At 48.7% G+C, this 16,250-nt stretch overlaps 1 protein-coding gene across 3 annotated transcripts in view; it reads right to left on the bottom strand.

Annotated features, from left to right (window-relative positions):
* Window positions 1-9,590: 9,590 nt before the first annotated feature.
* The window catches only part of Vav2 (vav guanine nucleotide exchange factor 2), a 168,792-nt gene continuing 162,132 nt past the window's right edge, over window positions 9,591-16,250 (bottom strand). For 2 of the 3 annotated variants that reach the window (XM_006993112.4, XM_076569150.1), the window contains exons 26-28: window positions 15,799-15,885; window positions 14,851-15,005; window positions 9,591-11,696 (exon numbers count right to left, since the gene is read on the bottom strand). In XM_006993112.4, coding sequence (XP_006993174.1) covers window positions 11,649-11,696; window positions 14,851-15,005; window positions 15,799-15,885 — 290 coding nt within the window. In that variant the 3' untranslated portion in view covers window positions 9,591-11,648. The remainder of the gene's footprint in view (window positions 11,697-14,850; window positions 15,006-15,798; window positions 15,886-16,250) is intronic. The other variant, XM_015986619.3, reaches the window with a different exon arrangement.

Here is a 16,250-nt window from a genome sequence, read left to right as displayed (position 1 = left end):
CATTAACCCTTACAGGTGGTCACATGGAGAACCTAACAATAGAGACAATTCCCTGCACCATGGAGCCCAGACCTAGCCCTAGGTTGCTGCCTTGGGCAGAAATAATGTTGTTCTTGTCTGCTGGGTTGTCTGTGGCCCTTCTCAAGCACACCATACTCCCAACTGACCAGACTGGCTTTCCTATGGAGCTGAAGGGGAGGGGTTCTCATCACATTCCCCATCAGGAGAGCATGTGAGATGTGGGACAGCACCAGAAGAGACCCGGATGAGTACTGCCCCATAGAGCTCCCTTGTGTAAATATGAGTTTGATTTTGTTAGGACACTTAAAAGGAGCAGAATGGAACCTTGAAGGAAAAGAAACACATCAAGTCGTGAGTGAAGGGCAGGAGGGGGAGATTACCCGAGCAGCAGACAGTGCAAGATCTTGCCTTGGAGAGGCTTGAGAGCTGCCTGGCTGCCACTTCTCTGCCCTGAAACACAGCCAGTCTCGGTGAGACACAACCATTACAACCAACGCCATTTCAGAGCCCTGGCATTTGTTCGCAACAAATACATTTGTTGCTCAAATTCCTTCCCTGGGGAAACGTAAATGTCTTCACCCTAAAGTCCCAGTGACAAACCCAGGTACAAAGCCACCAAAGCTCACAATCAGGAACCAAAAAGTTTAATGGGCTTCCTTACCAGAATGTGGGTGCTCCCCACAAAAATATCTTTACCCAGTAGGGATGAGGGCTTTCCCACAGCCATATACATGGACCCTCTTTTTCCCTAGGCTCTGACCTATATACTCTAGCCCCTCTCCAAGACTATACATGGTTGGGCAGAATTGCATACAATAGGTGGTATAGAGTACATCATACTCAGATGATGGTACCTGCCCCTCTGTGATTGTCTTTTGCAAGAGGATACAACTGAACTCTCAAAGGTGGCAGCTGTTTGGCTCAGAGGATGGTCTAATACTTAATAGAGACTACACTTTAATATATATCTTGATCTTGTTGCTTACTTGTGTGTGTGTGCACACATGCTGCTCACAATGTTACTCTCCATTGTACACACTGTAGACACAATGTTGTAGACATAATGTTACTCTACATTGTAATTTTATATCCGTTAGCTTTACTGAGGTCTAACTGATCAAAATGTAACTATTCACAGTACACGTCTTGATACTGTATACACTAATATCCAATTATACACAAAGCAACAGGTTTTGAAGGACACCCCTAAAGAGCATCAGGGAGGAATTTTTATTCCTGTGGGAAGTCAGCTCCCACTTTTCCCCCAGGGTACTCTTGAGAACAGAGGGATAAGACCTGTTAGATAGAAAACAAGTGTGGACTTCCAGCCTCCCTCTAGCTGCCATCTTGCGTCCCCATGTGTGTGCACCTTATCTCAGCTGGTCTGCCTGAGACCCCGAGTACAAACCCTAGTTCCCCACGCACGCCCCATTTCCACTCCGACAAGATGAAAGAAACGATCATGAACCAGGAGAAACTGGCCAAACTGAGGCAACTTCTGAAGAAGGTGACACCTGCAGAAGTTACAGGAGCTGCTATTTTATATCATGACTGCTTTTTAAAATTCTCTTGTTTATGGATCTGATAAAATCTAGATTGCTAATATTTTTAAGCCCGAGCCTCTTGGACACCGCAGCTCTTTCAGTTTTTGCTTAAATACAATTCATTCTTTGCAGCAAATTAAGCTGAAGAAGCCTGGGAATAAAGTTTGGAAAAGGGTTAATAAAATTCTTTGCCTAGTTAGAAAGAAAGAAAGAAAGAAAGAAAGAAAGAAAGAAAGAAAGAAAGAAAGAAAGAAAGAAAGAAAGAAAGAAAGAAAGAAAGAAAGAAAGAAAGAAAAAGAAAGAAAGAAAACGAGTGTGGAGAAGAGACAGACAGAAACACAGGATAGTTTCAGGAGGGCCTGGATCAATATCCACCAGCCCCTTCTGTTTCTTCTAAAGGGCTTTTTATAGGAATGCCAAGGGATAGAGCAAAAAACCTCCCCCCTAGCAGCCAAGTGCAGACCCTTCCAATCACCAGGTAACCACGCACATGGTCAAGCCATCCCTTAATGTAGCCCTGCTGGGTAAAGCAAGCTCAGATCTCACTAGGAAACCTTTGTGGGCCTCCACAACTCCCCCATCTTGATATAATAAAGGACCCCTCAGATAGACTGTGCCTGTATTAGGTCTTCCTTCTTTACTAATCTTCCTTACCCATCATGGAGATACACTTTCCATCCATCATACTTTGGCTTAGGTTGGAAGCTAGCAAGAAGAAAGTTCCCAATCTTTGGCTCACAACCTCTGTCAAGAGGTGTACAGAGCCTAACTCAGCTCTGACTCAGGTCCCTACTAAGAGCTTGCAATAGTTGGAACACCCACAGCGATCCCTAGGCTGCCACACCCTCAGTCAAGGAGTAGAGGATGCTAAAGACAGAATGTTCTTTTTGAATGGGTCTAAGATGTCTGTAACATCCTTAGCTGTGCCAAGGTCTTTTCTAAATCAAAACTCCCTCCTAACAGACATTCCCCACAAAGGCAAGACTTCCTACATGGTTATATTCATTAAGAAATTGAGTACAATAAAATCAGAATTAAACTTCACTAATTAAAAAATTAGAGCAATTAACTTTTTCATTGTCAATACACAAAAAACCTAGGAGGCTAATTATTAGTGTCGATAAAATTTTCAAGAGACTATTTTGATTTCCAGGAGAAAGCACTCATTTTAAAACACTTCAAAGTATCCACTCAAGTAAACAAAAACCCATGCTAATTATAAAGACACTTTTAGCTCTTTAAATAGCTCATAGATACATGTGTTCCTACCACAGCAGTAGAATTTCTGTACAAACTAACTCAATTGTGGGAGGCCTATCCCCTTTCTGAACAGAAACAGATGAGGAGTGGAAACTTCTAAGAAGAAGACAGAAAAGCTCCTCTAATTATAACACCTGCACTTAAGTTTTCCAGTGGCTACCAAGACTATAAAATTATATATAAAATTATATTTTGGGCTATCATAAAAAGTGTTCAAATATATCTGAAGGTAAAAGAGGAAAAAAGCTTCAGGATGCTTCTAATGTGATTGATTTGGTTTATAAATCATATTCCTTTAAAAATTAATGCTTCCTAATTTATCCAGACTAGACAGATATTGATGGAGTGATAAAAACAATTCTAGTATGAACATTACTACATATATTTACAACTAGCATGAATATCACTATACATATTTACACTTTTTACAAACTTATATTCAAAAGGAACCTATAGAGGACTATTCTACAAACTTTAATGAACATCTAGAAAAAAATCTAACAGAATTATTTACATTTTCTTCCAAGTCAGAGTTCACAAATTATGAGTTACCACAGTTAAAATTGTAGGTGAACTCAAAAATGCTTCATTTCTAAAGTTCTGAGTTCATGGTTAGCTTTGATAACATCCTGAAAGTTTTCCTGACAGTTTGAAGTCAGAGCCTAATTCGTCAGTGGCTCTACAGTCTTTGTATACTCCAACTGTTTCCTAAAGGGGCCACACATTAATTTGCCGCTAGCAGTTGTGTGGCTCCAGGTTCCGTTTCATTCCAATAGTGACAAAGCCTTTGTCCCAAACTCCTCAGCAGTCGGGGGTCCCCTTATTTTTCTACTTTCCCCAGACTGCAGGATGGGACCTCAATATCAGGAACATTGGTTCACTGCTCTTACTCCAGCTCTTCTGGAGGAGAGTCATTGGAGCTGACATTCCTTTGTTCCACACACCTCACCAAACTCAGGCAGCCAGCAAGCTTCATTTGGTGACTGAGGGTAAAATTTATTCTTTTTTTTTTTTGTTTTTTTTTGTTTTGTTTTGTTTTTTTGCTTTTTTGTTTTCGAGACAGGGTTTCTCTGTGTAGCTTTGCGCCTCTCCTGGGACTCACTTGGTAGCCCAGGCTGGCCTCGAACTCAGAGATCCGCCTGCCTCTGCCTCTCGAATGCTGGGATTAAAGGCGTGTGCCACCACCGCCCGACGAGGGTGAAATTTAGCATTTAATTGCCTCCTGACAGTCAAGCTTTCACCTGTTTCCCGTTTTCAGGAGGTAAGCTAAGTTTTCTAATGGCGCTTGGGGGGAAAATGGCATTTTGAGCTGAAAAAGCAGAGTTTGGGGGCAGTGCAGTACCGGCAGTATTTTCTTAGACATTTTGCCGCTATATCTGCTTATACCTGCTTACACCACCACACTGTTACAAACTACATTTCCCAAGCTGCCTTTCTGGGTCCGGAAGAAAACTTGGCTGTGGCTGATTGCAGCTGTTGCTCTCCGGGTTCTGTTCACATGGTCTGCATTCAAGCTTTTGCTCTTTTTGCTGCAGGAAGTTTTTTGTCTTCCCTAAGCTCACATTAGGACACAGATGTACCTCTCTAATCAGTCTTTTCACCTGGCACTGTCTACAGAGTGGGTTGCGCTCATCCGCCTGCACACATTCAGACTAGTGCTTGGTGCCAGAAGCAAAAACCCTTCACAGCTTCACTCCCCTGCCTCATCGAGTCAGTGAAGAGCGCTCAAAATAAGAGCTTTTTCAGCGATTCCCCCCCCCCCATAGATTCTCTTTGTCCTGGCTTGTTTCCTCCCCCAGATTCAGAGTTTCTGACGTCACCACCACTGCTCAGGCTCTCTGCTAGCTGCGTTCTGTTCTGGGGGTAGGGGCTTGAGTCCCCACTTCTGTCTCATTTGTACGGCCAAATCCTGCCTCGGCTTTTCCCGTACTGCCATTGCAGCTACTGCTAGGGGCTTATTTCCTTGTCCTTTTCGCTGCAGAGAGGATTTCAAAGCCTCCACTGCTTTTCTCCATACCAGCAGCTTTTCCCTGGGTCCACAGCACTACCTTGGCTCCCTTTCCACCCTGGGGCGATGCTGCCCTGCTCGGCTCTCCATCTGAGCTCTGCCAGGCATCTCTTGCTAGGCTCTGGCCGAGGGGACTCTGGCTAGGGTCCAAAGTGTCTGCTGCTTTTCTAATACTGGCTTGAAGGAAAGACAGGACCATCAACGAGGGTTTGCCATATTCTGAGAGGTTTTTTGTGCTAGGGCAGTTATGGGCGATCTTTCCATTCTAATAGATGTTCCTTCCAGGTGAGTCTAATTTTACCCTTATAGAAAGAAAAGAGATCTGAGAAGGAAACACCTGAAAAGCTTCCAGTTTTTTGAGAACTAGATTACTAAGTTTTCCCCAAGACTTCTGTTCCCTAAACTTGGCTTCATGGCCAAGAGGAAACTGACTCTGATGGTATGATGCTTTCATTCAGTGCACTGCCAGAGGAGCGGGGGATTCTGTCTTGTCCTCCTCCGCCTCAGGGAAAACTCTTCCCTGCCACTCAGGGCTTAAATTTAAGCTGTCCACAGACCAAAAGCTTTCATGGAAATCTTTTTCTGTCCATTCTCTTCATAGTATTTTTGCATGACTCCAATTCTTCCCCAGGAGTCTGCATTAAGATTTCCAAGAACACAGCTCCTCTGTCTTGTTTTTCTGTATTTTTTTTCTATACTATGTTCCTATATTCTACCTTACCCTAAGTTTTTTCCTACATTATATTCCTATATTCTACCTTATCCTGAGTTTCTTCTTACCCAATATTCCTAAACCTAACCCCATGTTTTTTCCTTAATTTTAATAGATAGAAATTAAGAGAGAAAGAAACCTAGACAGAGAGATACTCACTGCAGCCTAATTTTTCATTTTGGCATTTCTTTCAGCCACTTCATCAATATACTCCCCAAAATAGAATAACGTCACCTTTACTTTTAATTCATTACCAGGCATGCCCCCCTGCTCCATGACACCCCCTAACTCTCCTTTTGCCAAGTCCTAGTACATTCTGATGCCATCTGTGAGAGGCCAGCTCCCACTTTTTCCCCAGGGTAACCTTGAGGGGAGAGGGATAAGAAATGTTAGATAGAAATGTTGTGGGGAGAGAAACAGAGGATAGCTTCAGAAGGGCCTGGATCAATATCCACCAGCCCGTTCTATGTCTTCTAAGGGGCTTTTTATAGGAATGCCAAAGGGCAGAGCAAAAGACCTCCCCCAGCACATCTAAGTGCAGACCCTTCCAATTACCTGGTAACCATGCACGTGGTCAAACCATCCCTTAATGCAGCCCTGCTGGGTAAAGCAAGCTCAGATCTCACTAGGAAACCTTTGTGGGCCTCCACATATTCCTATGGAAAATTGTATCCCATCCTGAGAGGGAGGGGAAGAGGAGATGAAAGAACCATAACAGGGTATTTTCCTCTGGCTTTCTGCCATGGCCTAGCGCTAGAATGTGGTGAATGCTCGCTTGTAGAGTTGGTAGACATGTGTTCTGCTGGCCACTGAGACCTTCCTTAATACAAATACCTTCAGCAAGTCTCAGGAGCAGGTACCTCCAGCTGGCCTAGAAAGGGGAAGTATCAATTGACTCACAAAGAGCAAGGGGGCCAGGGTGGCAGGCCTGGCACAGGCCAGTAAGCAACACTGTGGAGGGGTCCCTCTGGCCTATTCCATTCTGTATGGTGCATTCCTGGGCAGCTCCTGCCACTGTCGCTTCCAACTCAGCCCAAGGGGCAGCATTTCCAAGTGGTCCTGGCTCCTGCCTCACTTGTGGCTGCCCACCTCAGGCCACTATCATCATCATCTTCTTCTTCTTCTTCTTCTTCTTCTTCTTCTTCTTCTTCTTCTTCTTCTTCTTCTTCTTCTTCTTCTTCTTCTTCTTCTTCTCCTCCTCCTCTCCTTCTCCTCCTTCTTCTCCTCCTTCTTCTCCTCCTTCTCCTCCTCCTTCTCCTCCTTCTTCTCCTCCTCCTTCTCCTCCTCCTTCTCCTTCTCCTCCTCCTCCTCCTCCTCCTCCTCCTCCTCCTCCTCCTCCTCCTCCTCCTCCTCCTTCTTCTTCTTCTTCTTCTTTGGTTTTTCGAGACAGGGTTTCTCTGTGTAGCTTTGTGCCTTTTCCTGGAACTTGCTTTGGAGACCAGGCTGGCCTTGAACTCACAGAGATCCGTCTGCCTCTGCCTCCTGAGTGCTTGGATTAAAGGCGTGCGCCACCACCGTCTGGCACACAATCTTTCTAGCCCATGGATGTAGGTGGAGTGCCCTTTGTGGACACATACGCTGAGGGGATAGAAAGAAGACTGCTGTCCCCAGTAAGGTCTGAAAATGCACAAAGCCTCTCTGTATGGGGTTGCCTAGAATGGGAGTGTCTTAGGATAAAACACCATGACAGACGAAACTTGGAGAGGAAAGGCTTTATTTCAGCTTACACTTCCACAGCAGTCCATCACTGAGGCAAGTCAGGGCAGGAACTCAGAGAGATCAGGAACCTTGAGGCAAGAACTGATGCAGAGGCCATGGAAATGCTGCTTAATGGCTTACTCAGCCTGCCTTCTTATAGCATTCAGGACCACCAACCCAGGGTGGTACCACCCATAGTGAGCCGGGCCCTTCCACACCAATCATCAATCAAGAAAATGTACCATAGATTTGCCCATAGGCAACTCTGGTGAGGGAATTTTCTCAATCAAGGTTCCCTCTTCCAGAATGACTGTAGCTTGTGCCAAGCTGATATAAAACCAACACAGGGAGGTTGGGCTCTGCCAGCCTGGTGAAAGGACAGTGTCCCTGCTCATGGGTAGGTAAAGGGCTCAGAGATAAACCACCCCAGAGACGGTTTCGGGGAACAGTGTCTGCTTTACGGCATGTGAGCGACCACTTACACAGTGGAAGCCTGTCAACTCTGATTGGTTAGCACATTACCTCGGACTGGATAATGAAATGCTCATAGCACCAGGGTTTCTATGGAAGAAGCGTCTCTATTAAAGGAGACGTGGAGAGTGCAGACTCATCCCAGGTCAGCTACCGGCTACTCACGAGACTTCAGAATTCAGTGCTCTGACTTCAGGAGCATCATGAGCTATGCTTCTTGTTTAGAAGCGCAGTATGCCAAGTGGGCTGGCCACCACGTCATGACTGCATTTTCTCCGACAGGCGACCAGAGGATGTGCATGCTCAGTAGCTGTGATGTGGATAGGGCTAGGGATGGACTGTGCAACAGAAACTCATGAGCTCTAGTTCCCAGGGACAGTCAGAGCTGGGTCTTATAAGAGGCAAAGTTAGCAAGGTCCTTGCTGGCTCCTAATCCAACAAGGCTAGGGTGCTCATGAGAAAAGGAAGAAACGTGTGCCAAGGAAAGGTCACCAGAGACCACAGCAAGAGGCTTCCACTGCAAGCCAAGGAGGAAGTCTGCAGAAAAAAAACACCTGATGGCCTTGACCTTGAGGTCTGGGACCACAGGGATATGGGCTTCTGTACCCACATCTTCAGTCTGAGGTTTTCCTCACAGTAGAGGTAATGGAGATCATTTGAGGAGAGATGCAGAGCCCACTGGGAATCAGGATTCTGCCCCTCAGGGCACGGTGGCCCAAGAGGGACAGCCTAGGACCCAAGAATATCCCAGAAAGGGCTGCAGGGTTGAGGAAGCTGCTTCCTCTACCGCCTGCCCACATGGTGGGGACTTAGGCCACCAAGGCAGAAGAGACCCAGAGGAGGTGAGGATGGGAAGTCCTGGACCCAATCAGCAGGAGCTGGCTGATGGGTGGCTGAAGGTCCTGGGATCCTTCTGCTCTCTACTTCCCAGTGGCTTCTGGTTACAAATCGTGCAGAAGACTGCAGTGGCTGACGCCATCACAGGCTGGGGAGAACATGTCCAAGCAGCTGTGGGGAGGTGTGTCAGGACAAGGGTCTGAGCATACACAGGGTGAACACCACACTGCGTGGACTAGAAAAAGACGGGATGGACATAATCTTCATGCTTACCTGGCCTGGGCGCATGGGAAGGAAACATGACCACAGTCCTGGACACACAGTGCTAGGGCTGAGATGGAGCAGTGTGGGCTCCTCCACTCTCAGTAGTGAGATCACAGCCACAGGGGACATTTGTAAGAAGAACCCACACTAGCCAAGTGCCTCCGAGTCTCATGTCACATTCCCAGGAACCCACAAGGTGCACCTTTGTCAAGGGCAGCCAGCTGCCCACTGTGGTGGCCTTGATCCATCTCCTTGGTAACAGGACACCACGTTCTGCAGGTGAACACGTGCCTACCTCACTCTGTGCACTTCCGAGCATCACTAGTCATGAGTGGCCCTGCAACAAGGTGCTGGCTAAAGTGCTAACAGGGGCCTCTGCTTCCTTCCACAGTTATACCATCAGGAACCTCAGGAGCCACACTGGGCGGCGAGGTAACCATGAAGAGGGAAGGGCAGGCTAAGGATGGGAAACCGGGAGGGAAGCCTGGGATCCTGAGGCATGGGCTGCCTTTTCCCTATAGGGTGATGGGAACAAACACTTGATTATTTAGGTTTTCTTTATCAAATCACACAGGACTCATCCTGAAGGAGAAAGTGCTGCTTTTTATCTCTGAAGACTGAGGTTCCTGCTCTAAGGTCACCTGGTAGACTCTGCTGGATGCTGTGCCAGCCCAGGCAGAGGTGACCATCTGGCAGCCAGGCTTTGGGTAGGACAAACCCTGCTGGACTTAGGATGCCAGCTACTCCCTCCCAGGCACAAAAGGTTAACCACGGCTGCAGAATAGAACGTAGGTTTATTTGTAGTAAAAACCGTAGTCTGGGGAGGAAAACCCATTGGCAAATGTACAATTGTTCCATTAGGGGGTACTGCTGGCTGTGGGACCCCCTCATCCCTGACTTGCATGCATTGCACTGCAAATGTTCACAGCTGATCTCAGGCCCCCAGTCCTCAGCCCTCAAATGGTGCCCAGTCTCTCGAAGAGGTGCCTGTGTACCAGTTTGCCCAACCTTCCCATCACCCTGCTCAGTGTGACGCAAAAAAACAAAAAACCCAAACCAAATACAAACGTCAAAACAAACACAAAACATTCACAAAACCGGGGCTCTAGATCATTCTTTTTCTCAGTGTCCTTCATTATCATGACTTATATCATGACAAACTAAAATATACATCATTTTGCTATTATAGAGTCTCTTATTCACAGATATATAATGGGAGATTTAGACGAAATAATTACAACTTTCCCCCCCTTTAAAACACAAACAGGCAAAACAAAACACAACAGGACAAAACAACAACAAACAAACAAAAACCAGAAAAAAAAACAAAGCATGGGGCATTCATATAGAAGGGGCGGACAGAGCCTCCCCACAGCCTGCACTGGCCCTGGGCAGGCCGGGCTGGGGAGCTGTGCAAAGCGGCCCGTGCCCCCGACTCTCTCCAAGCCAACTCTTCACTCCCAAACCAGCTTCTCACAGCTTGAGCCTTTCCAGGGTGTCTCACTTTCTGTTGCTCCCCATCTTCTGAATTCCTCCTTGCCTCCCCACACACCCCAGAAAGCTGTATGTGGGTCCCAAGCTGGAGGACATGAGGCCAACTTTGGAAAGTATCCCCAGGTACAAGGTGGTGCCCAGTCCCACTCAGGCAGGGACAATGACTCAAACCCTAGCCTTGGTTCCCTGCTCACCCAGGACTGGGCGGCTAGATGGAGAAAGGGCCCCAAGAAGTCTGTGTCTTGACATAAGCTTTCACATGGAATTCTGGGTAGGGAGAAAGTAGGGACTGGCCAAGCCAGAGGTCAAAGGCCAGGAAGCACCAGGAGAGAAGTGGGGTAAAGGGGTGGAGACACCCCAAGAGCACTTATTTTGGGTTGGCCACAGGTCCAGTGTGTGGGCTGCAGGAATCATCGTGGGGACACCTGTCGAGGGCTAGAACCAACATCGAGTGCAAAGGCCAGCAGACTCCTAGGGACCATGGTTTGGAATGCAGAAGACCCAAGAGTGCCTCCTGGAGAGAAGAGAGGCAGTGGGGAGGGGAACCTGGGTCTCTTCCCCCACCCTTTGGGGTTCGCAGGTGCGTCCCCTGGCAGCAGGACAGGGAAGACCTCAGGAAAGAGGCGTCGACGACGAGCAAAGCGCAGTACCACTGACTGGGGTGGGCTGGGGGTGGGTCAGCAATGTCGTCGTTCCAAAGGCCCCCCCCAGAGAGAGAGGGGCTGGCCAGTTAGCGCTCGGCAGGACCCTGACGGGTTGGGAAGGGAGGCGGTCAGGGAAAGCTGCAGAGCCAGCATGACCCGGTGGTCTCTGTGCAAGCTCTCTGATCCTGCACCCCAGACGGGCCTCGTGTGTGCTACAGCACGGTCTGGTCCTGCCTGCCTCCCAAGACCTGACACCCACTCTAGAGAGCAGCAGAAAGACAGGCAGATCAGTGCAGGGCCGAGCAGATGGGGCTGGGAAGGGCCCTCCCTGTTGTCCCCAGCCCTCCCTGGCACACAATGAGTTGAGTTCTGGGCTCCTGAACGTCTGAACCAGAGGGTCAGGTGGTGGCTTCTGACCTTGGCTGTCATCCACACCCACCTGGCCACATTGCCTGAGCTCCCTCTCCTTGGTGCTCTGGGTGTGGCCAGCACAGGTTTCCTCTATGTACAAGGAATGTACCCAGGGGCAGGCCACCCAGGGCAGGTGACGGTGGAACACCTTCCCCATCCCTGTGGGCTGTAACAGCTGCAAGCTTGGCAGGCAGGCAGTTCCCGGAGCCATGGAGAAGCCAGAGGTGGACTTCAGAGCTGGGGAGACTCCCAAGAACATCCATGCGTCCGTCCATGTCTCGCCCTCACTGGACACCCTCCTCTTCCACGTACGTCGAAGGAAACCAACCGATCTGAAAGAGATGGCGGGTCATGTGTGTCTGCATGTGTGTGCACATGGCAAGGGTGTGTGTGTCAGGACAGGGACAGGAGGAGCTTGGTGAGAGGAGAACTCTCCTACATGCCAGAGATCTCAACCAGGCCTCACCGAGCCTTGAGGAGAGACTGAAAGCCTGGACCTAGTCTATGATCTGCCAATGAGAAAAGCATCAGACCCTACTGAGAAATGCATCTTCCCACATCTCTTGACACACAACCTGGTCTTCAGCCTTGACAGTGATGAAAAGCAAAAGCAAACACAGGCAGCAGCCAGGAGCCCTGGGTCAGGATGGAAAGAGCTACTCCATATGTTCTAGAAAACTGATAAGAAGGCAGACATTTCTTCCAGAGAACAGAAGTCAGAAATCAAGGAAGTCCTCGGCCGGAACGGAAGCTGGATATGGTGCTGCATTGTCCATGACCCCGGCATTCAGGAGACTGAGGATTACCTTGAGTTCAAGGCCAGCCAGCCCTTCTCAGTGAGACCCTGTCTTCAAAAATAAAACAAAACTAACCAATAAACAAAAAAGGAAGAAGGGAAGGAGAGAGAGAGAGAGAGAGAGAGAGAGAGAGAGAGAGAGAGAGAAACAACCCTAGAATCAAAAGATACAATGACTTAAAAGAATCTAAAAGGATTAAGCAACAGGTTAGACAGAGAGCAGGACTAACAGTAGGGTCAGTTCAGGATAGAATGCAGATGGAAGGCCAGGCGGTGGTGGCGCACGCCTTTAATCCCAGCACTCGGGAAGGCAAAGGCAGGCGGATCTCTGTGAGTTCGAGGCTAGCCTGGTCTACACAGTGAGTTCTAGGACAGTCTCCAAAGCTACAAAGAGAAACAGAGAAACCCTGTCTCAAAAAATTAAAAAAGAAAAGAAAAAAAAAAAGAGAGAGAGAATGCAGATGGAACAGATGGAAATAGGAAAGAAAGGGACCTGGCAGATAGCCTCTTAATCAAGTTCAAAGTTAATACCACAAATAATGAGAACCTGGAACCGGACACCCAATCAGAATCCATCCTAGCTAGCATCTGAGAGGAGAAGCCTTGATTAAGGGATTTCCAGTTCAGATAGACACATCTGTGGGGCTTTCTTGGTTGTTAAATGATGTAGGGAGTCCAGCCCACTGTGGGCAGCACCATCCCCTAGGCAGGTGATCCTGAGACATGTAAGATGAAATAAAGCCTTCCCTCCCTTAAGCTGCTTTTAGTCAGACTGTTTTATCACAGTAACAATGAAATAGAACAGAGGTTGTAACACTGATGAATGACATTCCCCTTGTGTACATGGACATAAAGGTATGGCCTCTGTCTAAATGTGAAGAAACATCAAACCTAACAATGGGACAGAAAAAAAAAGTCCCCTCTTCAAAAAACATTACAAGTCATATATGACCAAGAGAAACTGAGGAACATTCCAATTAGTATGATGGTCATGGTCAGTAGTAGTTCATGTATCTAGTAAACAACAGCTAGAAAAAACATAATTGAGAAAATTGGTGAAATTAGAAAATCTGACTATAGATCAGCAAACTGTAGTATGTGAAAAGGGAAAAGCCTTGACCTCAGGGAATACTAGGGAGTAAAGAAATGTCATTTGGGCAATTACTCTCAAATATTAAAGAGTATAGAAGATACACGGCAATGCCACACAAAAACTGGGAGGAAAATAATTTATAATTCAAGGCTTTGAGGTCCTTACACCTTCTCTGCAGTAAAAGTCCTCACCGAAGGGACTCGGTATAGTCCAAGTACATCTGGAACCACCAGAATATTAGCATATGTAGTAAAAGGGTATATAACTAAAAAAATTGAAAAAAGAAAACAATCATGAGGAGAGGAAAGAAAGACAGAAAAAAATATTGGTTAACCCAAAAGTTGCCCAGGAAGGAGAGAGGAGTAATTGATTGACAATAAGCAACAAGAGGTTGGACTTATAAATGAATGGCCAATATTTATACTAAATGTAAATGGACTACATATGCCTACTAAATGGCAAAGACTGCCACATTAGAGTCACTTAAAAAAATCCAACTGGTTTCAAGAAACTCATCTCAAGTACAAGGAAAGAGAAAAATCAACCATGACAGGAGAGAGTGTGGGGAGCTGGTTAGAAGAGCAGCTGCTCACGTGAAACTGCTGCTGCCTCTGTCAGGAGACAGGCGACTCAGCAGTAAAACTGCCAGAGATAAAAAGGCATTCCATGATGACAGCAGGTTAAATCAGCAAGAGCTACTCACCAAAGCTCAAACCAGTTATTTTCAAATTGTGCTACAGAATGGCCTGGACCTGAGGCGGGCCCAAGCAAGTTACTGAATCACTGTCCCAGCTGCTTCCAACACAACTGGCATGGGCTAGCTTTCAGGGCCAGCCCTCAAAGTGGCTGCTATAACTCAGTAGCCTTCACTCTCTTGAAAGGCAGCTGGGTATACATGAACACATTTTGGCCTGCAACACAGATGCCAAGCCGAGTGGGCACAGAAGAGCCCCTGCTATCAGCTGTAGAGAGTTCAGCAGGGGAGCCGAGGCTGCCTGGTCCTCTGCACACAAGTGCACCTGTCTGGGTACCTATGGCCCCAGGAAAACCCCGTTTGTCCTGGGGGTGGCACAGGGAGCTCTCTGCTTTTCCAAAAACCCGAGAGACCTGGGTTTCAGAGGCCTGGGTCAAAGCCAGTGGATCTAAATGGGTCTGGGGATAGAGAGGGTTTTTGTTTTTTTGCAGGTTCTCTGGGGGGAAAAAAGAGTCTCAGGGATCTACCTGGCAGTCATTGCAAACAGGAAGAAGAGATGGGGTGGGTAGGATCTGATGGGCCCCTGAGGCTTCCCTACCTTCAAGTGACCAGAAGACTGTATATAAAACCCATTTCTGAGTGACCAAAAAGGTAGGGAAACAGGGTCTGACACAGTACAGGGTCTGTGAGGCCTGGATCGAGACCTGACCAGTGCAGCTAGGATCACAATGAACATCTGGATCCTCACCCCCACCCCTATGACATCAGGGAGATCTCAGGCGCAGTGTGCCTAACAAGGCTGAGCACAGTCGAGGCTGCAGAATAGCTTGTCTGAGCCCAGCTGGGTCAGAGCCGGCCCTGGGCCTTGGCAATGAAGCCCTCAAGCCAGGTAAAGTTACTCACCCGTCCATTCGTCTCGCCTTTCCACCAGCCCTGGTCCCCACCGATTCGGCTGTAGATCTTTACCACGTCACCTTCCCGAAGCGACAGCTCCCGCATGTCCCGTGCAGCAAAGTTGTACCTGGCCACGGCTGTGCCAATGACCCGCGGCGTGAACACTATTGGGGCAGACAGGGTGGTCCATCACACGACTGCGGGAGCTGCTCAGCCAGGGCCCGGAGGCCCTCGCGCTGAGAGAGGTCTCTTGCCTGCTACCTAGAGTCTGCCTTTGTGCCCACAGTTAGAGAAGGTCTCTGGGGGGACGCTCTAGCCTCCAGCTCAGGGCCCTCCACGCCTTGGTGGGTTTGGGTATATGACCCACCCATGCATGCACTAGAAGAGGGTTGGAGCTATCACCACCCAGGCCGGGCAGCTATCACAGGCAGCAAGCATGTCCCTGGTGAACAGAGCAGGCACCCATGCCTTGACCGCTACGGCGTGTGGCATCCCCATCCCAAATCTCCAATCTAGCCTGGAAACCCACTGAACTGGTTCAGCCCAGAACCCAGAAGTCCTGAGGGACAGGGGACCGTGACAGCGAGTGAGGGCACACACACAGCCACACACAGAGGGGCTTTGGCTCTGGCAGCAGAAAGCATGTCATGCCAGGGCTGACCGAAGCCCCCTCCTCTGCACCCGTCCCATTCCCATGGCAGCTTTCCCAGCCGCAGGGCAGTCACCAGCTCTGCCCCTCCTGCCCACAGGCCCCACAACCAGAGGCAAAGCACCCAATGGCCGTGACGGATGACAGCGGAGGAGGCAGGGAAGGGGCTATCAACCAGGGAAGAACCCTGCCTAATGTGTCCTCGTGTGCAGCAGCCGTGGCCTGATTCCCAGCCTCCCTCCCGCACCCGGCACCAGGCTGCACAGCCAGGGGGACCCACCAGGCTGGGCCCTGAGCAGTAGAGGTACCTGACCAGAAGGGAGCGGAGGGGCCCTGAGGGGCAAAGCTGAGGCCCTGAGGACTGAGAAAAGAAAAGTTGTAGGAAGCACAGGAAGCTGCAAAGAGGCGAGAGAGATCATAAGACAGAGGGCAGGATGCTGACGGCCAAGAGCACAGGGGATGCCAGGCTCTACCTCAGGAGGACACCAGGGAGGGCCGGGACCTAGCATTGGCATGGCTAGGCCACTGCTCACTCTACACCTATGGCTTGAAAAGACACTGGGGCCAACTGTCAAGAGAGGCTGGCAACCCTCTGCTGGTCTGCTCCATCTGGGGTGGGGAGGGAAGTTCTCATGGCTCTGCAGGTCCCTGCAGACTGGAGACTCAGGGGAAAGAGCTCTGAGCTAGAAGCCAAATGCTCTGGGCCTGTCTCTGTCCCAAGGTCCCAGGACACCCAGGGAGGGACCTGCTCTCAGACCCG

Source organism: Peromyscus maniculatus, chromosome 4 (genome assembly GCF_049852395.1).
Source record: "Peromyscus maniculatus bairdii isolate BWxNUB_F1_BW_parent chromosome 4, HU_Pman_BW_mat_3.1, whole genome shotgun sequence".
NCBI lineage: Eukaryota > Metazoa > Chordata > Mammalia > Rodentia > Cricetidae > Peromyscus > Peromyscus maniculatus.
Note: the sequence above shows the minus strand (reverse complement) of the source record. Positions and strands in the feature narration are given on the sequence as shown.